The following is a 27,107-nucleotide window of genomic DNA, read 5'->3' on the forward strand; positions in this document are numbered from 1 at the left end:
TTGCCCCTCGCCTGAAGTGTGGTGATCCTCAGGTTAAATCACCACCAGTCAACTCTCCCCACTCAAAGGGGAAAGCAGCCTATGGTCATCTGTGACTATGGCGACTTTAAGTACTTTAGGTACCTGGGCTCCCTCAAGCAATTGGTGCTTTCAGGAACAAAAATATAATAAGTGCTGTGATAATTTGATAATGTACAGTAATACTTTTTTTTAAAGCCCAAAGCTCCCCATCAACCGGAACAAAGATGTTCTAAAGAAGGAACTTTTCCAAATCAGCCCATACGTACACCCGGCTGCAGGTAATTTTAATAATTGAAGTGACTGGCAGAACTCTACTATACGGCTGCTATTTAGTATTTTTCATGAGTCTCCTCTGACTTACGATACCGAGACGGCCAGCGGAGTTTATGTACAGAAAGTGCCGGAGCAAGTGTGAACAAATGACAAAAAGCAATGACCACTGGGCAACATTTCATCTTTATCACTAGCACACTAAACAGCAAAACCCGAGTTACAGGTCAGTACATTTTGCATGATACAAGGACATTAATTTTTGCAGCTTTTTTTGTCATCTACTTCTGAGGTACAGTGTAATGTTCAGAACATAATATTACACCCCAACATTGTTTTAATGCAATGGAGAATTATCTTGTGCAATGGTCTGACATCACAAAGTAACAAGATACTATCATGAAATTGTGCTGTTACATAGTTTAAAAAGACAGCACGCAGATTCCCCGCGCAAGCATATGGTACTGTCCTTAGTTTCAAATAATTGCAAAATGAATTTTTAAGGGAACATAGCAAATCTTTAGACTATTGATGTACGGTTTCATATACGGACATTCCCTAAGTTTAAACCTTTTAAATTGTTTCTCACTACTGGGCAATAATGCGAATTTCATACATTTATGTGTGATGAAACTTGAAACTCTGCTCCACAATTAGTTCTACAATCTGAATGAGACAAATAATTTTGAGTCCCAAGTGCTCGGGCTCAACAGTCTTACTATTTGCTGCAGAAATGTCTGTTTATATTGGGTTGATTACATGTAAGTTGTTACCTTAAACTTACTGTTCAAACCATTACAGAATCACAGAAGTGACACAGTGCAGAAGGAGGCCATTCGGCCCATCATGAAAATCAACATGTCCATATGCTAACCAACCACTTTCCAATTCACCTCTGACGTGATATTTTTCCTTCTTTTACCTCATGAATGAATCCTGGATGGATTTTAGCCTTCACTTTGAATACTTCGTTCCATAAATTTGTGAAGACAGTACATACTTTATTCATCATGTTATTTTGAAATTAAGGTATTTTTCTCCCTCCCCTTTCCAGACATGCCCTGATATTTTCAGTCATGACATTATTTGGGATTGCTAAATGACGACACAGTAACAGTGACCACACTTATTTAAAACCGTCAATGAAGGAAGGGAATTCAACATTGAGTAACAGGAACAAACTGGAATCTCCACCAAATGGCAGCATATATCCTAGCTGAAGAAGTGGCTTGATAAAGGCAGGTGGGACACCAGAGTGTTCGCCTCACTTAATACATTCACCTCCTACTGTACCCAAGTAATATTAAAACACCGGAAAACATAAATAATTCAATGTCTAAAAAAGAGATTAATGTGCCACCCATTTGCCATTAAAGCGTGTATTTTGAAAAGGAGCAATAGCCTTCGGCTTAAAAGTTCAGTGTTTCAGACATCATCTTCCACCATTCCATTATTTCGGCTTTTTCCTCCTCTTTTCTCTCAGCAAATGATTCAAGATTAAAATCAACCTGTAAAAAAAATCAGACCAAAATAAAAATGTTTGAAAAAATAATGGCCCGTAACTTCCTCAGAGTGGCAATCTCCAGCGGATTGACACTCTTGACGGACTTGCCAATGCTGGGATTTCAAAGCCCGTCTCGCTCAACCTTCCTCGCTCTGGCTGGGTGAACCAGTATCAGCAACGCCCACCCCAAGCTGCATCGGCGTGGAGTAATTAGGGCGCAGAGAGGAAAGACACACCCTCTTTATGGCACTCACTGCTGTAAAACCATGTCCATGAAATGAGGGTGCCACCACACACACTATCCGCCCCCCCCCCCCCCATGACACCACCACACACACACACTAACCACCACACACTCTATCCCCCCCCCCCACACCACCACACACACTATTCCCCCCCCCCCCCACACCACCACACACACTATTTCCCCCCCCCCCCCCACACCACCACACACTCTATTCCCCCCCCCCACACCACCACACACTCTATTCCCCCCCCACACCACCACACACTCTATTCCCCCCCCACACCACCACACACTCTATTCCCCCCCCCCACACCCCACACTATCACACACTATTTCCCCCCCCCCCACAACACCACCACACATTCTATTCCCCGCCAACACCACCACACACTCTATCCCCCCCCCACACCACACACAATCTATCCCCTCCTCACACCACCACACACTCTATCCCCCCCCCCCACAACATCACACTCTATCCCCCCCCCACCAACACTCTATCCCCCACAACACCCCCCACATCCCCCCAATACCACAGTCTGTTCCCCCCCCCACCACCACTACACACACTATTCCCCCCCCCCACAGCACCACACACACTCTATCCCCCCCCAACACCACCACACACATTCTATCCCCCCAACAACACCACTATACACACTATCCCCCCCCCAACACCACCACACACACTATCCCCTCACAACACCACCACACACCCTCTATCCCCCCCCCCCCCAACACCACCACACACACTATCCCCTCACAACACCACCACACACCCTCTATTCCCCCCCCCACAGCACCACACACACTATTGCCCCCACAACACCACCACAGACATTCTATCCCCCCCATGTCACACACACTCTTTTCCCCCCCCACAATGCCTCACACACTCTTCCCCCCCCCCCCACAGCACCACACACACTATTGCCCCCACACCACCACCACAGACACTCTATCCCCCCCACGTCACACACACTATCCCCCTACACCACCACACACACTCTATCCCCCCCCACAGCACCACACACACTTCCTCCCCCCCCCCCCACAGCACCACACACACTATTCCCCCACAACACCACCACACACTCTCTACCCCCCCCCAACACCACCACCACCCCACACACACTATCCCCCCCACAACACCACCACACAATTCCCCCCCCCCCCACAACACCCACTCTATCCCCCCAACACCACCCCACACTCTATCCCCCCCCACAACACCACCACACACACACAATCCCCCCCAATCATGTCACACACACACTATCCCCCCCCACAGCGTCACACACACTCTATCCCCCCAACACCACACACACACTCTATTCCCCCCCCCCCCACAGCACCACACACGCTATCCCTCCCACAGCACCACCCACACTCTTTCCCCCCCCCACAGCACCACACACACTCCATCCCCCCAACACCCACCACCACCCCACACACTCTACCCCCCCAACACCACCACACACTCTATCTCCCCCCCCACAACACCACCACCACCACACACTCTTTCCCCCCACCCCAACAACACCACCACCACACACACACTCTATCCCCCCCAACACCACCACACTCTATCCACCCGCACAACACCACCACACACACACTACCCTGCCTACATTGCCACACACTCTCCCTCCCCAAAACGCCACCACACACACACTATCCCCCCCAATCATGTCACACACACACTCTATCCCCCCCCACGTCACACACACACTATCCCCCCCCCCCACAACGTCACACACACTATCCCCTCCCCACACAATGCCACACAGGATTCCCCCCGACAGCACCACACTCTTTCTCCCCCCCCCCCACCACCACACACACTCTATCCGCCCACAACACCACCACACACTCTCTACCCCCCCCAACACCACCACCACCACACACACTATCCCCCCCCACGTCACACACACTCTATTTCCCCCCCCCCCAACACCACCACACACACTACCACCACCACACACACTACCCCCCCCCCAACACCACCACACACACTCTACACCCCCCCCCAACACCACCACACACTCTACCCCCCAACACCACCACACACACTCTACCCCCCCCCAACACCACCACACACTCTATCCCCCCCCCACACCACCACACACACACACTATCCCCCCCCCACGTCACACACACTCTATTTCCCCCCCCCCAACACCACCACACACACTACCACCACCACACACACTACCCCCCCCCCAACACCACCACACACTCTACCCCCCCCAACACCACCACACACACTCTCCACCCCCCCCAACACCACCACACACTCTACCCCCCCCAACACCACCGCACACTCTACCCCCCCCCCCCACCAACACCACCACACACTCTACCCCTCCCAACACCACCGCACACTCTACCCCCCCCCACCAACACCACCACCACATTCTACCCCCACAACACCACCACCACACTCTACCCCCCCAACACCACCACACTCTACCCCCCCAACACCACCACACTCTACCCCCCCAACACCACACACTCTACCCCCCCAACACCACACACTCTACCCCCACAACACCACCACACACATTCTACCCCCACAACACCACCACACACACTCTACCCCCCCCCAACACCACCACACACACTCTACCCCCCCCCAACACCACACACTCTACCCCCCCAACACCACACCACACACTCTACCCCCCCAACACCACCCCACACACTCTACCCCCCCCCCCAACACCACCCCACACACTCTACCCCCCCCCCAACACCACCACACACACTCTCTCCCCCCCCCCAACACCACCACACACACTCTTCCCCCCCCCCCCCCCCAACACCACCACGCACACTCTACCCCCCCCAACATCACCACACACACACTACCCCCCCCCCAACACCACCACACACACTCTGCCCCCCCCCCCCCCCCAACACCACCACACACAGTGTTGTTATGTTACTTTGAGTAACATAAGCCGCCACTTGGTGTAGGCGTTGCTGAAGGATACTCCAGACCTTAAGGTAAGTTGAACGTATTTATTGAGCGATTAACAAAGCTGCTAAATGAGTTTGACACTCTACTAACCTGACTCTAGTAACACAGTATACTATTAACTATACAAACTTGCTCGAGTCCACATGCTATGGTGTGACGGTGCTGCTAGCCACACACGTCTTGCTCTCTAGGTTTCTGCCGGTTGAAGGGGCAGGGCCTGTGTGCCTTGTCCTTTTATAGTGGTCGTGTGGTGCCCTCTTGTGGTGATGCCACCGCTGGGTGTTCTGATTACCCATTGGTTGTGTCTTGTCCTGATGACCCATTGGTTAAGTGTCTGCATATCATTACACACTCTACCCCCTCAACATCACCACACACACACTATCCCTCCCTCCCACAACACCACCACACACACACTATCCCCCCCCCCTCAACACCACCACACACACACTATCCCTCCCCCCTACAACACCACCACACACACACTATCCCCCCCCCCTCAACACCACCACACACACACTATCCCTCCCTCCCACAACACCACCACACACACACTATCCCTCCCTCCCACAACACCACCACACACACACTATCCCTCCCTCCCACAACACCACCACACACACACTATCCCTCCCTCCCACAACACCACCACACACACACTATCCCTCCCTCCCACAACACCACCACACACACACTATCCCTCCCTCCCACAACACCACCACACACACACACTATCTCTCCCCCCCCCCCCCCCCCCTCAACACCGTCACACACACTCTATCCCCCCCACAACACCACCACACATTCTGGGCGCGATTCTCCACTCCCACACCGGTTGGGAGAATCGCCTGGGCCGCCGAAATTTCCGGGGCCGCCGTTCCGACGCCCTCCTGCGATTCTCCCGAGCGGCGGGAACGGTCCAGTCGATTTTCGCCTGCCGCAGGCTGGAGAATCGCCGGAGATACCCAAAATGGCGATTCTCCGGCACCCCCGCGATTCTGAGGCCCGGATGGGCCGAGCGGCCAGGCCAAAACTGCGAGTTCCCCCCAGCGCCGTCCACACCTGGTCGCTACAGTCGTGGGCGGTGCGTGAACGCGGGGGGGCGGCCTGTGGGGGGGGGGGGGGGGGGGGGCGAGGGGGGATCCTGCACCGGGCTTCACCTTGAATGTGGGGTGGCCCGCGATCGGTGCCCACCGATCGGTGCCCACCGATCGTCGGGCCGTCCTCTCTGAAGGAGGACCTCCTTCCTTCCGCCGCCCCACAAGATCCCTCCCCCATCTTCTTGCGGGGCGGATGTGGACAGGACGGCAACCACGCATGCGCGGGTTGGCGCCGGCCGACCCGCGCATGCACGGATGACGACCATTATGCGGCGCCAGCAGCGTCATCTAATCGGCGCCGCTTTTACGCGGGCGACAAGGCCTCGCGCGGGTAGGTGACGCGGCCCCGATACTGGTCCATTGTCAGGGCCTGAATCGGTCGTGACCGGGGCCATTCCGCGCCGTCGTGAACCTCGACGGCGTTCACGACAGCGCGGCCACTTTGGCGTGGGGGTGGAGAATCGCGCCCTCTATTCCCGCCCGCAACACCCCACACTCTATTCTCCCCCACAACACCACACACACTCTATCCACCCCCCCCCACAACACCACACACACTATCCCCTCCCCACAACACCACAGTCTATCCCCCCCCCCCACAACATCACACACACTATCTCCCCCCCCCCCACATTATACACACTATCTCCCACAACATCTCCCCCACAACACACTCTCACCCCACCAGACACATTATCCCCCCCCCACATCACACACTCTATCCCCCCCCCCCACCAACACACTCTCACCCCTCCCCACACCACCAGACACACTATCCCCCCCCCCACATCACACACTCTATCCCCCCCCCCACCAACGCACTCTATCCCCCACAACTCCCACATCATACACACTATCTCCCCCACAACACCACACACTATCTCCCCCCCTCCACAACATCACACACTCTATCCCCCCCCAACACCACCACCACCACACACTATCCCCCCCCCCCCCACAGCACCACACACACTCTCCTCCCCTCCCCCCCCCCCCACAGCACCACACACACTCTCCTCCCCCCCCCCCACAGCACCACACACACTCCATCCCCCCAACACCCCCCACCACCACACACACTATTCCTCCACAACACCACCACACACTCTCCCTCCCCCACAACACTACCACACACACACACTACCCGCCTACATTGCCACACACACACACTACCCCCCTACATTGCCACACACTCTCCCTCCCCACAACACCACCACACACACACTATCCCCCCCCAATCATGTCACACACACTCTATCCCCCCCCCAACACCACACACACACTATTTCCACCCCCCCCCACAGCACCACACACTATATTCCCCCCCAACACCACCACACACACTCTAGCCCCCAACACCACCACGCACCCTCTACCCCCCCAACACCACCACACACACTCTACCCCCCCCAACACCACCACACACACACACTACCCCCCAACACACACTCTACCCCCCCCCCAGCACCACCAGTCTACCCCCCCAACACCACCACAGTCTACCCCCCCCAACACCACCACACACTCTAACCCCCCCAACACCACCACACACACTCTACCCCCCCCCCAACACCACCACACACTCTACCCCCCTCCAACACCACCACACACACTCTTACCCCCCCCCCAATATCACCACACACATTCTACCCCCCCCAACACCACCACACACTCTTACCCCCCCCCCCCCCAACACCACCACACACACTCTACCCCCCCCCAACACCACCACACACACTCTACCCCCCCCAACACCACCACACACACACTACCCCCCCCCCACAACGCCACACACACTCTTTCCCCCCCCCTCCACAGCACCACACACTCTATCCCCCCCCCCCAAAGCACTACACACCCTCTCCTCCCCCCCCCCCTCCCCCACAGCACCACACACACTCCATTCCCCCAACACCCCCCACCACCACACACACTCTATCCCTCCACAACACCAGACTGCAGAAAAGATTTACTAGGATGTTGCCGGGACTTGATGGTTTAAGTTATAAGGAGAGGCTGGATGCACTGGGACTTTTTTCCCTGGAGCGTAGGAGGCTTAGGGGTGATCTTATAGAGGTCTATAAAATAATGAGGGGCATAGATAAGGTAGATAGTCAACATCTTTTCCCAAAGGCAGGGGAGTCTAAAACTAGAGGGCATAGGTTTAAGGTGAGAGGGGAGAGATTCAGAAGGGCCCAGAGGGGCAATTTCTTCACTCAGAGGGTAGTGAGTGTCTGGAATGGGCTGCCAGAGATAGGAGTAGAGGCGGGTACAATTGTGTCTTTTAAAAAACATTTAGATAGTTACATGGGTAAGATGGGTATAGAGGGTTATGGGCCAAGTGCGGGCAACTGGGACTAGCTTAATGGTAAAAACTGGGCAGCATGGACTGGTTGGGCCGAAGGGCCTGTTTCCATGCTGTAAACTTCTATGATTCTAACACCACCACACACTCTATCCCCCCACAACACCACCACAGACTCTATCCCCCCACAACACCACCACCACCACACACACTCTATCCCCCCCCACAACACTACCACACACACACTATCCCCCCCAATCATCCCCCCCACGTCACACACACTCTATCCCCTCAACACCACACACACTCTATTTCCCACCCCCCCACAGCACCACACACTATCCCCCCCCACACAATGCCACACACTATATCCCCCCCCCAACACCACCACACACTCTACCCCCCCAACACCACCACACACACTCTACCCCCCCAACACCACCACACACACTCTACCCCCCCAACACCACCAGACACACACTCAACCCCCCCCAACACCACCAGACACACACTCAACCCCCCCCCAACACCACCAGACACACACTACCCCCCTACACCACCACCACACACTCTACACCCGCCCCCCCCCCTACACCCGCCCCCCCCCCTACACCACCACACACACTCTAACCCCCCCCCCAACACCACCACACACACTCTACCCCCCCCAACACCGTCTACTTCCCCCCCCCCCCCCCCAACACCACCACACACACTCTACCCCCCCCCCCCCCCAACACCACCACACACACTCTACCGCCCCAAGATGGTGTAGGTAAATTGATGAAAGCTTACCACTATGGCCGGGCTTAAAGGAACTGCCACTTTCTTAGTTATTGCTAGGTATCCTGGGGCAGAAGCTGTGACCTTATAGTCTCCAGGAGCTAGAAGCCTCCAGAAATCACCGTCTTTAGCTGAAGAGAAAGAAAGAAATGTGCATGAATTATAGTTTTAGTGAAACGAGTGACTGACAGATGCCTGCCAGCCCTGGACAGTTTTTGCAATTTATATATATTCCAATTAGAATCATTCTCAGTGAATATGGGAGTGTCTAATCGGTTAAGAGCGGGCAGACGTCCAATACAGTTAAGTATGTAAACATTAAGTAACAGAGCAATTTTTGATTCAATCATTATCTTCCTAAATCTACAAAAAGCAGAAGGTTTAATTTGGCCAGTGGGAATTTTCATAAAAATTGGGCTGCACGGCACCACAGTGGTTAGCACTGTTGCTTCACAACTCTAGGGTCCCAGGTTCGATTCCCGGCTTGGGTCACTGTCAGTGCGGAGTCTGCATGTTCTCCATGTGTCTACGTGGGTTTCCACCGGGTGCTCCAGTTTCCTCCCACAAGTCCCTAAAGACGTACTGTTAGGTAATTTGGACATTCTGAATTCCCCCTCTGTGGACCCAAACAGGCGTCGGAATTTGGCGACTAGGGGCTTTTCACAGTAACTTCATTGCAGTGTTAATGTAAACCTACTTGTGACAATAAATATTATTATAAGGTTCAAGTTGAAATCTTCAGCTGTGTAAGCGATAGGCAAATAACCCAATCACAAATCCTCTTTCAGGAGCATTTGCCCTGCACCATCACCTTCTTTCCAGTTTCCCTATTTTAATTTTTACAGCGCAATCATTTAGAATAAAAATAGCTAAAAACCAAGAAACCAATTGGTTGCTGATGTGCAACAATTAAAGGCGATTGTCATAGAAATAGTTTACAGATGAACACAGGATTATTTAGGAATAGGAAAATAGCATCCGGCCCAACAAGCCTATCATTTTACAGATCTTCTTGTCACCATGTCCCTCAATTCCTTCCCTGAAGAAAAATATCGAATTGCCTCTTGAATCTATTTATAACATCCATGCCAATATCTTTGCTGGAAATGCAGGGAGTGAACTCCCGCTCACCCGGCATAGCTTCAGTACGATAACCACAAAACCCTTAACAAAATGGTGTCAACACTACTCATGCTGTTTCCCCAGGATTTCCGAGACTCCTCTTTCAATGTTTTGGTGGAAGTGGTTGTCATGATATTCAAACACACACATCATGATGGACACACCAACAGGCAAATCAGAGCACACAACACCACAACCAATCACAGACAAGAACACCAACCACATAAAAAGCACGAGCACGACACCTGGTGGTCAGTAGGTCTGGGGACAAAGAAACAGAGAAGAGCTGTTACAACATCACAAGCAGGGAACCCCCACGTGCAGAGTGCAAAGACAAAACTGTACATAGTAAGTTTGAATAAAATAGCGTTGTACCATATACAACCGTGTTGGCTCATCTGTGTGTCAGAACACCCAACACCACATGGTACAGGAGTGGATCGATACCTGCCTACTAACCTGCCATTCTGGACATGGACCGCACCGACAAACCGCAGCCGTTGCAAGTCGCGGGGAACCTAGGTACCAATTGGAAGCTCTTCAGGCAGCGATTTGACCTGTACATCCGTGCCACCGAAAAACAGAGTGCCTCGGATGAAACGAAGATTGCAATGCTCCTCTTCTACGCAGGTCAGCACGCCACCGACGTCTTCAACTCACTGGTGTTCGAAGAAGGCGAAAACCAATCCAAATATGACACGGTCATCCTCAAACTGGACCAGCACTTTCAAGTTGAAGTAAATGAAAGTTTTGAAAGATACCTCTTTCAGCAACGCCTGCAAGGTAAGGAGGAGCTTTTTCAACCCTTCTTGACGCTCCTCCGGATTCTAGCGCAGTCCTGCGGTTACGGCACCACCACAGAGTCCATGATCAGGGACCAGATTGTTTTTGGCGTTGCCTCTAGTGGCCTACGCCAGCAGCTTCTTAAAATAAAAAGCCTCACCTTAGCGTCTGCTGTGGAAGCCTGTGTCCTCCACGAAAATGCTACCTGCCGTTTTGCCCGATTTCAGGCGTCCGAGTTGGCACGGAGGGGGTCCCCAGCCGTCGAATCGGCAAGCCAGGCCGCCCACTACGTCGAACGCATCCAGGCCGTCGATTACTTCCCGACCCACGGCCCGGACGACAGCGGCCGCTTCCCGCGCTTTTCGCAGTCTCCCGCGCAGGTGCGCGCCAAAAATAACGGCCACAACGAGGGACGCACTGCGCAGGCGCGCCCACCGCAAGATCGCACTGCGCATGCGCAGTGGCGCAACGAACGCCGTGACGTCATGACGTGCGGCAATTGTGGAGCTCTACATTTAAAAGGGCAATGTCCTGCAAAAAACCGACAGTGCCTCAGATGTGGCAAGATGGGCCACTACGCAGCCCACTGTCGTTCGGCTCAACCCATGGATCCGGCGCATCCTCGACAATCTCGCAGACAAGTCAGGACCGTCCAGCCCACGCATCAAGACTTCCAGTTAAGTGATGCAGATGACCAGGATGCCTTCCGCGTTTCCGTCATCGATGTCAACAAGGTCAATGCCATCAATCCAGCCGATGAGTGGTGTGCCACCCTGACGGTCAACCGATCGCGCGTCGCCTTCCGCCTGGACACCGGCGCATCCGCCAACCTGATTGCATATTCTGCAGTCCAGGCCATGAAGGTCAAACCACCCATCACGCCATCCCGGCTCAAGATGGTTGACTATAACGGGAACGTCATCCCGTCCATAGGATCTTGCCAGCTACAGGTAACTCACAAGATGCACACGGCCACACTCTCCTTCGAAGTCGTCGGCTCATCAAAGGACTCGTTACTGGGCGCACAGGCGTGTAAGGTCCTTCACCTGGTACAGCGCATTATGTCTCTCTCTCCAGATGAGATATCCGACTTCCCGGATGCTGAGTTCCACGCAAATCTCCATTCCCTCCTTGCTCACAACCAGGAGGTTTTTGAAGGCATGGGGACATTGCCATACACGTACAAGATTCTACTCAGACCGGACGCCATCCCTGTCGTTCACGCACCTCGCAGGGTTCCTGCGCCACTCAAAGACCGCCTCAAGGTACAACTGCAGGTTCTTCAGGACCAAGGGGTCCTATCCAGGGTCACGGAGCCCACGCCATGGGTCAGCTCCATGGTCTGTGTAAAGAAGCCCTCTGGCGAGCTCCGTATATGTATAGATCCTAAAGATCTGAATAACAACATCATGCGGGAACACTATCCCATCCCGAAACGAGAGGACCTCACCAGCGAGATGGCGCGAGCCAAAATATTCACCAAATTGGATGCGTCCAAAGGATTTTGGCAGATCCAACTGGACCCGGCCAGCCGAAGACTATGCACATTCAACACCCCTTTTGGCAGATTCTGCTACAACCGGATGCCATTCGGCATCATTTCAGCATCTGAAGTTTTCCACCGCATTATGGAGCAGATGATGGAAGGCATCGAAGGGGTACGTGTATATGTGGACGATATCATCATTTGGTCCACCACTCCGCAGGAACACATGCATCGTCTACGACGTGTCTTCACCCGCATACGACAAAATGGCCTGCGTCTCAACCGTGCGAAGTGTGCCTTCGGCCAGACGGAGCTGAAATTCCTCGGGGACCACATCTCAAGGTCAGGGGTCCGTCCCGATGCAGACAAGGTTAGCGCCATCACAGCCATGCCACGACCGGCTGACAAGAAGGCTGTCCTAAGATTCCTGGGCATGGTCAACTTCCTTGGGAAGTTCATTCTCAACCTGGCTTCTCATACAACAAATATGCGCCATCTCGTAAAAAAATCGACAGAATTCAACTGGCACCAATCGCATCAGCGGGAATGGGAGGAGCTCAAGCACAAACTGGTCACGGCACCAGTGCTGGCCTTCTTTGACACGACTCGCCCTACAAAGATCTCAACAGACGCCAGCCAATCTGGTATTGGAGCGGTACTCCTGCAAAAAGACAGCACGTCGTCATGGGCCCCGGTTGCATATGCCTCACGAGCCATGACCCCTACCGAACAGCGCTACGCGCAAATCGAAAAAAATGCCTGGGCTTGTTAACTGGACTGGACAAGTTCCACGACTATGTGTATGGCCTGCCACGATTTACGGTCGAAACTGACCACCGCCCCCTGGTCAACATCATTAACAAAGACCTGAACGACATGACTCCTCGCCTCCAGCGCATCTTACTTAAACTCAGGAGGTACGATTTCGAACTGATCTACACTCCGGGGAAGGATCTCATCGTGGCGGACACTCTTTCCCGAGCAGTGAGCACACCACCAGATGCGGAGGGGTTCGTGCGTCAAATTGAGGCACACGTAACTCTGACAGCAGCAAATCTGCCAGCTGATGATCCTAGTCTGGCCCACATACGTGCAGAGATGGCGACTGACCCCCTTCTGCAGCGAGTGATGCGCCACATGACGGAAGGGTGGCTCAAAGGGCAGTGCCCCCAGTTTTATAATGTGCGAGATGATCTTACCAACATAGACGGGGTCCTTATGAAATCAGACAGGATCGTTATTCCGCACAGCGTGCGCCAGATGATTCTTCTTCAACTACACGAAGGCCACTTGGGCGTCGAAAAATGCAGACGAAGGGCCCGGGAGGCGGCATATTGGCCGGGTATTAATGAAGACATAGCCAACATGGTGCTCAACTGCACAACCTGTCAGAGGTTTCAGCCGGCGCAACCTCCGGAAACACTTCTACCACACGAGATGGTGACGTCCCCCTGGGCGAAGGTGGGTGTTGACCTATTTCACGCGCTCGGCAGAGATTACATAGTTATTATAGACTACTTCTCAAACTACCCGGAAGTCATGCCTCTCCATGATCTGACGTCGTCCGCAGTCATTGGGGCCTGCAAGGAAACATTTGCTCGCCATGGCATTCCAAGGACTGTCATGTCAGACAATGGACCCTGCTTCGCCAGCCGTGAATGGTCGTCCTTTGCCGCAGCATATGGTTTCACTCATGTGACATCCAGCCCTCTACATCCACAATCGAACGGGAAGGCTGAAAAGGGTGTCCACATCGCCAAGCGGCTCCTGTGCAAGGCGGCTGCTGCCGGATCGGACTTTAACCTTGCCTTGCTGGCCTATCGATCGGCCCCGCTATCCACTGGTCTCTCGCCAGCGCAGCTACTAATGGGTCGCTCCCTCAGGGCGACGGTACCTTCCATCCTGGCACCAACAACAGACCATGAGACGGTTCTTCGGAACATGCAAATGCAGCGTGATCGCCAGAAAAGTCGGTACGACACACGAGCGACGGACCTGCCCCCCCTGTCCTCCGGAGACAAAGTACGCGTCCATCAACCGTATGGTGGCTGGTCAGCACCGGCCGAAGTCCTCCGACAAGTGGCTCCCCGCTCGTTCCTGGTTCGCATGCCGGATGGTTCAGTGCGTCGCCGCAATCGGCGCGCCCTTCGCCGACTTCCACGCTCACAGCCACACAGTACGCACACGCCAGATCCTCAACAGGCTTCCGAGGATGACTTTGTGGAGCTGCCGCACATCACGCCCTTTCCATCGCCACCCATGGCCATGCCTGCACAGCAGCCGGTGGTTCTTGATCCACCCTTGAGGCGGTCAACCCGAACTCGTCGCAAGCCCATTAGACTGGACTTATGAACGGTATTATATGTCTAACAAGTTGCACAATTTTACATGATAACCTGTTGTTGTTTATCGTTCCAGATGTCGTCTGACTGGACAACTGTTCAAGTTTTTTTTTTCTTCTTCTCTCGTTCGCATTTATGTTATGGTACAACTTGGTTCATGTGACGCACCCGACATCGCCCCATGTACATAGTTCCGTCATATGCACATGCTGCACACGACACACACACACTCTTAAATGCACTCACGACACGATCATATTTATTACCACGTAGGCACATATCTTTGTAAAAAGGGGGGATGTCATGATATTCAAACACACACATCATGATGGACACACCAACAGGCAAATCAGAGCACACAACACCACAACCAATCACAGACAAGAACACCAACCACATAAAAAGCACGAGCACGACACCTGGTGGTCAGTAGGTCTGGGGACAAAGAAACAGAAGAGCTGTTACAACATCACAAGCAGGGAACCCCCACGTGCAGAGTGCAAAGACAAAACTGTACATAGTAAGTTTGAATAAAATAGCGTTGTACCATATACAACCGTGTTGGCTCATCTGTGTGTCAGAACACCCAACACCACAGTGGTGCTGGAGAACCTTTTGAGGAAATTCATTCCCCTGTTCCACGAGTCCAACATCGTTTAGCTGAAAACAATTTCCCTTCATATTTCTTCTCGGAACCACATTCTTAATTTGTCAGGTCGTGTTGAAACACAAACTAGATAAAAACTGTGAATTTGCTTCCCTCAGCACTGTACACAAAGTCAGATCTCCATTGGTTCACACAGCTGTTATGACCTTTTTTTATTCTGCAGCTGGTCCAACATAAATCTTGGAGTAAGAGGTTAAGTTGGGAAGAGTTTCACACATCTATTGAAAAGAGCCATTGGTCCTTGACCTGATCTTTAAACACAGCTTTCAGCCGCACTTTGGCTGTACTCGAGTGCAGATGTGATGCAGTCACTCCCAGATGAGATCATGGTGGAAAGTCAATAAATGTTTCAAAATAGTTTGCGAATCATCTGTAATTGAGCACTCTTCTCTTTTCCACCCTTGCAGATGTAAGTATTAATTTTTCACTGGTTATTGATTTAGAGCAAGTGTAAACAAAACTCGGGTCTGATTATTGATCTTTTGAAAGTATGCCGAGGGACAGAAGGGAAGGGATTGGATTATCGATGGGCATTGGAAGGGAACAAGTACCCCCCCAGGCTGATGTTTTCCAGACGTCCTGACAGCAAGACATCAAAGCGGCTTCACATCTGTCCAACCTCCTTTCTCCTCCACAGCTGCAAGAGGCAGGAACAAATCACAGCCTCTCTACTAAAGTATATCACTGCTGTTGCCAACCACGTGTGAATCATAGAATCCCTACAATGCAGAAGAGGCCATTTGGCCCATCGGGTCTGCATTGACCCTTCGGAAGACCATGCCTTGGCCCAAATTCCCCACCCTATTCCCGCAACCCTGCCATAAGGAGCAATTTAGCATAGCCAATCCACCTAACCTGCACGTCTTTGGACTGTGGGAGGAAATTGAAGCTCCTGGGGGAAACCCATGCAGACACAGGGAGAATGTACAAACTCCACACAGTCACCCGTGTTTGGAATCAAACCAAGGTCCGTGGCGCTGTGAGCCAACAGACCTCCACTGTGCTACCGTGCCACCCTTAGCGTGTGTCCCTACCTCTTTTGTGCTTGTTTCATGATTGTGCTATTTGAATTTTAATTAACTTTCAAATATTCCCATGCATTGACAGTAAAAGACTTCTTTCAAGGGAGAATTTCAGAGCCAAATAGTGAGGATCGAATGGTTTTACATTATTTTTCAGCATCAGAGAACTCAGTGCAGAAAGCATTTTATGACTCACTCAGAGAAATCCATCAGACTTCAAACTCTTCAGTGACCCGATTCTCTTCTCACTGTGAAATTGGGTCTATTGATAATGCTTGAATTCTACAAACATCCTTAAGGATTTTGCAGAACCATATCCCAGTAAAATAAATGTTTGCGCAGTTGATTTCCAATTCCAATTCTATACCCACACCTAGTGGTGCACTAAGGTGGACTTTCGGCTGTTCCTATAGCTCGTTATTCTTGGAGCAGGTCATTAGTATGTCACCAGGGACTATAGCTTGAGGAGGCACCACTCCACATCAAGCGTGGCTGACCAGGAATTTCTCCCACTCTTACCGCCAGCCATTGGCATGTTGGAAGGATTTTGCAGGTCGACACACTCAACCTGCTTGACCACGTTATGAGAACACCTTATTTAACCATCACGTCCTGAGGTGGACCTGAACTGCGTCATAAGGCGTCCTGCTGTTGATGCTTTACAAAATATAAATCAAGAAACTTTAACCATAACATTTCAGTTCAAACATGCGGGTTACATAAGGGCATCTCTAGAATGGAATTCCTGTCCCAGAGATTTAATAAATTAGCACAACAATTTTGCCCCCATCCCATCAGTTTCCTCCTCTATTCTCCTGAACACCAAGATTGGAAAAAATGGTCTGGTTCCATTTACTGGCTCAGACATGACAAGCATGCAGCTCAACCAAGAGGCTGAGGATTGGTGGAAACTGGGCCCTGGACCTCATCAGCACACTCAGCCCAAGCTGCCAGCACTGGTCACGCCTCCAATGACAGCTCGCCCAAACAAAGTTGAATTATCAACAGAAAATTCTCAATGATCGACAGCGGGGAAAGAAAGAAAGGTAATATTTGGGGTTGATGATCTTCCTGGCAAACTGAAGAAAGCTAGAAATGTAACCGCTTTTAAGCAAGTGAAGAGGCATGGAAAGGAGCGAGGGAGCAAAATCAAATGGGAAAGTCTGTTATGCAAAAAGCAGGAGAGACTACGGTCCGGATCTTCTGGTCTCTGAATGAATGGGCAATTCCCCTGCTCCCCGGGACCATCTGAAAAGTCCACAACTCAATGTTGGTTCCGACTTGCTTACCTGGATAGTTACCCAGGAAAATGTTATACAGAAAAAAATTTAGTCTAACTCCTGGGGAACTATTCAACTGAACCCCCGATCACTCATACTGCCCCCCTCCCAATTTCCCGCTCAGCCCCCTGACTACAACATGACCCCCGACTACCCCCCAGCCTGACGTGACTAGCCACCGTCCAGATCGGACTACCCCCTCACCCACCTACTCATTCTTCCACCTTACCACCTCACCCAAATGACAAACTGCTACCCAATCTACCTACCACCCAACCCACACTCCACTCCAACTACCTACCACCACACCCAGCTGCCACTAACATTTCACCCACTTACCACCCCACCCACCTACCACCCTACCCAGCTGCCATCGCCCTAAACAGCTGCTGCCCTGTCATCTACCCCATCACCCACCCGAACTAACCCCTTACCTTACCAAACTTACCTCTTGCCCACTTACCTTCTCTACATAGGTTTTGAAAGAATCTTTGGGACATTTGAACTATTTACTTGCTGGAACACAGCAGCATATGGCATAAAAAAAGATGGAGTGGCACCATTTCTAGAAAAGTCTGAATCAGAAACCCTGGCCAGAAATGTCTGGCTCTGGCATGAATGAGTAAAGTAGGAGCGAAGTGGTAATCCGATAGAGATTGCGGGTCCTCAAGAAGATTTGGGCGCAAACGTCAAGAAAGGCTATACGCAAGGCAAAAGTGGGGTTTTAATGGGACATGGAGCAAAAGGTGGATCTAGAGGTGTAAAGTGGCAACTGCTGAATCCATACTGGGGTGGAATCATCTGTCCCCATTGACCGTGGATGAAAATCCCATAATCGCTGCTGAATCTCACAAGTGGACAAAAACGGGATTTGTGCCGGCAAGATCACAGTTTGAGATCTTCCCCAGCCCACACCGGGGACGTAATCAGGTTCACACCTACATTAACATCTAATTATCAGGCTTACCGCCCTAACATCCGCCCACGACATATCCTCTCCCCTGGCGGCGTGAAGTCACGCCGGTGCAAATAACTACTGGTTTACAAAAAAGGAAACCAGTTGTGATGACCACACCATGAATGCGTAGATGCCTGTAGCTCAGGGGGCAATGCCAGGGAGAACTGGCAGGCGTGTTACCCTCCTCCATAGTAGGGGTGTTCTCTTTTTCTGTGTGGGGAGAGGGGGGGTGACAAGTTGGTAGTCTACTTCTGCCTGTGGGGAGTTCCCCATATCCACCACAGGGGGTGTCCCAATGTCCGTGGGGGGCCCAACATTCGTGGACCAGGCAAGAAAGGGCCACTGTAAAGCCATCGAGTTTCACACAGCTTTTCTCACCTGATCCAATTTATGACAACGAATAGCCAGTACTGTAATTCGTAAACTGAAATCCAAGCTTACCTGTTGTTAGAATGACAGTCGAGGTGGTCAATATTGCAATCCGTGTATCTTGAGGCGTGCAAAGATAAACTGGCTGCTGAGCAATGAGATGGAGGAATCAGCCGATGATATGATTGCACCACTGCACAGGCCAGTGTAGGAGAGAATGAGACGGAGAAAGTCCAGTTCAAGAGCAACTACTCCAATGAAGTGGAACGTCCAGTCCAAGTCTAATATCAATGTCTGGATTCCGTACTTTGTCCAGAAGAGAAGAAAAGACCAGTATGGAGAGCAATGGAGGAATGGTGGTTACTCATCCGTTATAACTGTCTGCATGTGACCTCCAGCCATTATATCTGACCAGCACATGTTCTCTCTTGAATAACGGTATTTGGACTGGAGAACCTGTTGGGGACAGATTTTTTATAGTTTTCTCGCTTCATCAGTTGTTTGCAATCCATGGCAACTTAGATAGCTTTTCTTCTGCACTTTTTCTTCACAAAATCATTGATCACATCATCCTAGGTAAAACCTTATACGGGTGCATTTTCAATTTTCAGTATTACTGAATTTGTCAAACGTTCCTGACTCAAAGTACTTCACAGATAATTTTTCACTCTTTTCAATACGGAGAAAAAGCATTCACCAGAAGCATTTGTGGCCGGTATTGTCAAAAATATTTTCAGAATAGTTTCCACATATGAAAAGGTTGCCTGAAAACCATCACTTACATGCTTGTACAAATCAGCTGGTGATCTCAATGCATAGAGCTCATCATTATAGATTAAATAAATTTATTGTTTCACTTGATCTTCAAAAGGATTTGTGTCTATGTCCTCCGGGTAGAATTCAATTTGTCTCTTACTGCAACAGCTCTTCGCATTCTCATCCAATCTTTTGTCAAAAAGCATGCAAAATAATCCAGCAGTCTTCTTTGAAGATTCACTTCTACTCTGCTATTGCACCATTATTTTGTCACAAATAACATTGGCAGTCTCAATGGTGAACTTCTCTTTCCCTTTTAAAGTGTCTCTAGTTTCATCAAAAAAAATCCGGTGTTTTGTACACGTGTCACCACCAGAGGGACTTGCATTCTTTGTTAATGTTAGTGCCCCTGATTCCACTGAGGTATAGTCATTTTGAACTTCAATGACAAAACTTCTAACTGAGACTAACAATTGTGAAACATTCAATAAAGTTGTTTCAACATTTTGCAGTGATTTTGCTGGTGGCATTCATTCTTTGAAGTAAACGATAGCACAAAACAGTAAAAACTGCAATTTTCAAACTTCTGTGCTAAGGATTTTGCATCAGCTTTCAGATGTGGTTTCTCTGGTTTTGATGTGACCATGTCTGATAAATATTCCTTTATATCGACTAGGTTTAGTCCTAAAGCCAAAACAGCATCTGCACGAGCGGACCACCTGGTGTCACAAATTCTTTTGACCATCAAATATTTTTTATGTGTCTCTTCCAAACGTGATTGTAGCATATTCCACTAATGAGTGGAAACCAAAAACCAGGCATACAAGTTTTGAACAAAGTCAATAAAATGTACGGCTGCCACACACTATTCAGCTGTTGGATTTCAGGCTAAATTCCATGAGTGATTGGAACATGCTATGAATAATGCTTGCATTTTTCAGAATTACTTGTAGACCTGAATATTTTGCTGCCATATTTGCGGCATTATCAAAATTCTGCCCGCGACAATTTTTGATGTCCAAACCTAAATTTGCAATGATTTCCAAAACAGTTGTCTCCAGACACTCAGAAGTGTGGGATTGTCGCTGGACAAAACAGAACTTGCTTTACAACTTCACGATCGCTGGTCACATATCTTAAAATTAATGTTAATTGGTCTGCATCACTCACATCTGGTGTTGCATCAACTATTATGGAATAGTTTTTGGCATCTGTGACTTCAGTAGTGAATTGGTTTCAGAGCTGCTCTGTCATTATAGTGAAGTCATCATAGATTTGATCCGTTAAAAAGTTGGTCCTACCCGAGTCACAATATTGATAACTTTTAAAATGCTCTTTGGGAAGCTCGTCAAATTTACTGAGATATTCAAGGCAGGCTTAAAAAAAAAAAAACTTACCTCTTCGACTTTACACTGATGGCTCGTATGTCCTCTTAGAGGTAGTCACAAGGAAAACAGCAGCTTGACTGTGGCAACAACAGGTCTCAGCACTTTCCTCCAGTAAGAACATTCTTTATCAAACTGAGCAGATAACGTAGAACCAATTCTTCCAGATAATTTACATCCTTGAACGAACGCACACACAGCCTTAATATGATTTTTGACAGTTTCATGATCAGCAATATCTCTACCAACATTTCTCCAGTTAAGCGTACCCATTGACAAATGACTGTTTCAACAGAACAGTGCCTTAGAGGTGTCTGAAAAAGTAAACCAATTTCTTCTTTCCATCATATCATTCCTCTTCACCCTCAGAAAATGTGACTCATGCTTTTAAACAGCTTTCGGCCTCAAACCTCAAACTCTTTTCTCAAATTCTTCATATTAACTATGTCCTTTGGTCTATTTATTACAAAAATTCAATATACCCATTAGAACAGATTTTGGCCAGAAGGCAATGCTTTCAGGGTAGGTTTCTTCCCTCACTTCAGCTGCAGAACAATAAGCTTGAGCCGTATCTTGTAGTTCTATTCCCATTTCAGAGTCCACTTCTTGTTCAAGTTTTTCAGGTGATGGGTTATCTCTGAAAATTGGCAGGTCAATGTCATCAGGCAAGTCACCAAAACTTTTGGTGGATGTTGTAGTTGAGGATGAATATGCAGTTTGGGCAGTCCTTAATGCAGCAAACCTTTTAAAGAAAGAGCCAAATTGCTTTTTTTCCTACCTTTGTCTCTTGCCTTAGCTTCAACTTGCTGCGTTTTTGACTTCCAGTGTTTCTTCATATTGAATGATCTTGATTTCAACAATTTGGATCTTCAGAAAGAGCAGGCTTATTTGTCCTCCACAGTCCAGGCCTGGGGGTCAAGTCAGCCCAATAGTTGCTTCCCTTGATGACCTGAGCTAGCAGTTGTGCTAGTGGTGGTTCACTGGCGGCTGCTGGCTGTCTGGCCTGGACTCTGCTTTTGCCCTCGCCAGTCTCATTGCCACCCAATCCTCTCCCTGTCAGCCCTGACCACTGGTTGAGGTGCCCCACTGCTCCTCAAAAACCACGATGCCGATGCTTGCCTGGCCTTCGCACCTCCCGACTGCTCACCTCTTGGCTCTTGCTCGGGTGGCTGGGCATTCAGCATCCATGACCACGGGTGCTCCTGGTTGGGTGCCTGGCCTCGACTGGATGCTGGCTTTACCTGCCCTTGACTGTGTTCTTAATTTGGTTGATTGCCCGCCCTACTCAGCTCTGGCCTGGAGGTCAAGAGTTGCCACTGCTCTTCTCAATAAGCATTGGCCAGTGCCTTCTCCTCACGTCGCACTCGAATGTTAGGTTGGCGACCTCACTTTCGCTTCAGGCTGACCGCCGAGGCGAATGTCAGAAACCTGGCTGCTGCTTCATTCAATGAAATTTCAGAAACTTCAGACCAATTCAGGAGATCCATCTGAGCTGCTCTGTCTCCACAACCTCTCAACGTCTGGCAAACTAGTTTCTGCTCTAAAGGGGAATCCACCAATCACAGCGCGATGCTGTTCTGTATTTCCTATTGATAGGCTCTTGAGCCCATCACCAAATTTGGAGATCTCTGGCTCTGATTGATGCTCCCAGACCACAAACACCTCTTGGTATGGGGCCCCTCCATTGGCCGGGACCCCACGTGCAACGCTGTGTTTTTAATTACTGCTCTCAACCTACTCTTTGGTAAAAAGAACCACCCCAGGTTCTCCAGTCTATCCACACAACTGGAATTTATAAAAATTAATTTACGGCATGTGGGCATTGCTGGTTCGGCCAACATTTATTTACCACCCCTCGTTGCCCTTCAGACGGTGGTGGTCAGCTGCCTTCTTGAACCGCTGCAGTCCCTGAGGTGCAGCTTCACCAACAGTGGTGTTAGGGGGTGAGTTCCAGGATTTTGACCCATCGACAGTGAAGGAACGGTGATATATTTCCAACTTAGGGTGATGAATGACTTGGACGGAAACCTCCAGGTGGTTCCCAGGTATCTGCTGCTCTTGTCCTTCCAGATGGTAGGGTTTGGAAGGTGTTGCCTAAGGAACCAAGGCGAGTGCATCTTGTAGATGGTACACACGACCCCCCATACCTGGAGCCATTCTCACAAATCTTTCCAGCACCCTCTCTGAAATGTTCACATTTTCCCTAAACTCCCGTGTCCAGAATTAGATATAATGGCCAGAATTTTCTCATCTCTGGTTAATGTTAATGCATTGAAATTAGGTTCTCAACCTGCCTGGGCAGGAACCTCATTATGTCACTGGCGGGTGGAGGGATCGAAAAAGCAATCTCGTCGGCGAGATTCTCATTTTGCAGCTCTCACGAGATTTTGCGGCCATATTACCACTTGCATTTACAGTGAACACCTTCCCCCAATACTCCATTTTAGGCCAGTGCTGGTTGAGGGGAGAAATACAGTGTGCACACCGTGCTTTTCTCAGCACATTGTGCAGCACTCTGTGCAAAGAAAATGGAGGTGTGGCCCATGCCATCAGGCTGGCAGGACAGGACAGGGCTGACAAAATCTGCCAACGCCGGGAATCCCAAGATCGGGACAATGTTTTTTTCTAAATTTAGTGTACCCACTAAAAATTAGCGTGGCCAATCCACCCACCCTGCACATCTTTTTGGTTGTGGGTGCGAAACCCACGCAAACACTGGGAGAATGTGAAAACTCCACACTGACAGTGACCCAGAGCCGAGATCGAACCTGGGACCTCGGCGCCGTGAGACTGCAGGGCTAACCCATGCGCCACCTACTGCCCGGGGACAATGTTTTTAAAGGGCACTCTGGTATCCATTAGAAAAATAAATCCCTACCCCCCCCCCCCACATATAAATTGGAAACCGCCCCCTGACAGGTAGCCCCCTCATCCCCCAATGGATAAGGAGAACCCCCCGCCCCACCCCCAATGGAGCCCTGCAGAGAGGCCTGCCAGCACCGCCCGCTGCCTCCTCGGTGCCAAAGTATTACCTGGGCACATTCCTCTCCCTCCGGTGGCTATGCTTACCTGAATGCCCCGTCAGGCTCCCTTCACCTAGTTCCCATTTTAAAAAACCTGGTGTAAACCTTGCCAACATCACCGTATGTCGACGAGGGGGGAATTCCTAATGTGGAGGGGACGATAAGGTGGGGAAAACACACTGATGAGATGTTAATGTATTGAAATTAGGTTCTCAACCTGCCTGGGCAGGAACCTGTATGTCACTGGCGGGTGGAGGGATCGAAAAAGCAATCTCGTCGGCGAGATTCTCATTTTCCAGCTCTCACGAGATTTTGCGGCCATATTACCACTTGCATTTACAGTGAACACCTTCCCTCCGATACTCCATTTTAGGCCAAACCAAAGTTTTATAAAGGTTAGTCATTACCTTTTTTCTTTCACTCTCCATGCCTGTATTTCCAACCCCCAGGATCACATATGCTCTTTTAACCTCTTTCTCAATCTGCCACCTTCACCAATTCGTGCATATATACTGCAGATCAATCTGTTCCTAAAGGGTAGAATTGTACCCTTTTATATGGCCCTCCTCATTCTTTACCACAATGTACTGCTTCACACTTAAGGCAATAAATTTCACCTGCCATCTGTCAGCCCATTCCACCCACCAGTCTATGTCCTCTTGAATCTATCACTATTCTCCTCCGGGTTCACAATACTTCCAAGTTTTTCATCATCTGCAAATGTCAAAATTATGCCCTGCACGCCCAAGCCTAGGTGGCTAACATGTGTCAAGAAAGTCGGCGGTCCCAGTATCCAGCCCTGGGGAACCTCGCTGTGTATCTTCCTCTGATCCAAAAGAAAACACCTTTTGGAAATCCATATACACCAATCAACTGAATTTCCCTCATCAATCCTCCTTGTTGTTACTGCATCAAAAAAATTCAATTAAGTTAGTCAAACATTTGCCTTTAACAAATCTGTGCTGGCTTTTCTTAACTGTGTCCGAGTGACTCTTAATAGTGCCTTGGATTACTGTTTCCAAAAGCTTTCATGCTACTGAAGTTAAACTGATGGCCTGCGATTACTGGATTTATCCTTAGGCCCTGTCTGGAACAAGGATGCATGGTGATTGATGCTGATTGGCAAATGAATCAGCAGCAAGTTGAGGAAAAGGTTTAATGCAATAAATGGTTAGGGTTTGGAATGCCCTGCCCGAGAGGATAGAGATTCCATTGCAGCCTTCAAAAGGGAATTGGATAATATTTGAAGGAGAATGTATTAAAGGTAGGACTAACAGAATTCTAAACACCTGGCACAGACTCAATTGGCTCAATGGCCTCTTTCTGGGGGCTGGTTTAGCACAGTGGGCTAAGCAGCTGGCTTGTAATGCAGAACAAGGCCAGCAGTGCGGGTTCAATTCCCGTACCAGCCTCCCCAAACAGGTGCCGGAATGTGGTGACTCGGGGCTTTTCACAGTAACCTCATTGAAGCCTACTTGTGACAATAAGCGATTATTATTATTATTCTGTGTTGTACTACTCCACAGTCTTCTGCTTCTATCTGATCACCTTTGTATTTGAGGCAATTTTGGCAACTCTAATTGGAGTTACGTTGGTTGCAGGAAATGAAGGTGGCGTCATTAAGGGAGGTTTGGAGGCGTTGGTTCACAGATGGTGGAGAAGCAAAATGTAACATTTCTTACATGAAGGTTTGCAATCAATTAATAAAGATCAGCAAAGACTGATTTACAGCCAAATGCACCAGATCTTTTTGGATGCTGTTGGGGGGGGGGCGGGGGATGACCTTCTGGGGGAAGGCCCTAGCGGCCAGATCTCTGGCACTGAGCCTGGCTCTGTGGCTCAGAAGGGAAGGTGGGAGAATAGAAAAGCAATAGTGATTGGAGACTCAATAGTCAGGGGAATGGATAGGAGATTCTATGGTCGCGAACGAGACTCCCAGAAGGTATGTTGCCTCCCGGGTGCCAGGGATGTCTCAGATCGAGTCTACAGGATTCTTAAGGGGGAGGGGGAGCAGCCAGAAGTCGTGGTGCACATAGGCACCAACGACATAGCTAAGAAAAGGGATGAGGATCTAAAAAGTGATTTTAGGGAGTTAGGTTGGAAGCTAAAGAGCAGGACAAGCAGAGTAGTGATCTCAGGATTGCTACCGGTGCCACGTGCTAGTGAGGCAAGGAACAGAGAGCAAGTGCAGCTGAACACGTGGCTACAGGGTTGGTGCAGGAGGGAAGGCTTCAAATATGTGGATCATTGGGATATCGTCTGGGGAAGGTGGGACCTGTACATGAAGGACGGATTACACGTAAACCAGAGGGGCGCCAATATCCTGGGTGGGAGGTTTGCTAAAGCTCTTTGGGAGGGTTTAAACTAGTTTGGCAGGGGGATGGGAACCAGAGCTATGGATCAGAGGATAGGGTAGCTGTTGAACAGGCAGAAATAGTATGCAGCAAGTCTGTGAGGAAGGATAGACAGTTGATAGGGCAAGGTTGCACTTAGTGGAGTGGGTTAAAGTGTGTCGGTTTTAATGCAAGGAGTGTCAGGAATAAGGGAGATGAACTTAAGAGCATGGATCAGTACTTTGAACTACAATGTTGTGGCCATTACAGAGACATGGCGTTTACAGGGGCAGGAATGGTTGTTAGATGTTCCGCGGTTTAGATGTTTTCAGAAGAATACGGAGGGAGCTAAAAGAGGGGGGGGGGGG

At 50.1% G+C, this 27,107-nt stretch overlaps 1 protein-coding gene across 1 annotated transcript in view; it reads right to left on the minus strand.

Moving 5' to 3' along the window:
* Window positions 1-458: 458 nt before the first annotated feature.
* The window catches only part of cpe (carboxypeptidase E), a 196,383-nt gene continuing 169,734 nt past the window's right edge, over window positions 459-27,107 (minus strand). The window contains exons 8-9 of the mRNA XM_072495937.1: window positions 9,226-9,344; window positions 459-1,799 (exon numbers count right to left, since the gene is read on the minus strand). Of these exons, the coding sequence (XP_072352038.1) occupies window positions 1,701-1,799; window positions 9,226-9,344 (218 nt within the window). The 3' untranslated portion in view covers window positions 459-1,700. The remainder of the gene's footprint in view (window positions 1,800-9,225; window positions 9,345-27,107) is intronic.

Source organism: Scyliorhinus torazame, chromosome 3 (assembly GCF_047496885.1).
Source record: "Scyliorhinus torazame isolate Kashiwa2021f chromosome 3, sScyTor2.1, whole genome shotgun sequence".
NCBI classification, from domain to species: Eukaryota; Metazoa; Chordata; class Chondrichthyes; order Carcharhiniformes; family Scyliorhinidae; genus Scyliorhinus; species Scyliorhinus torazame.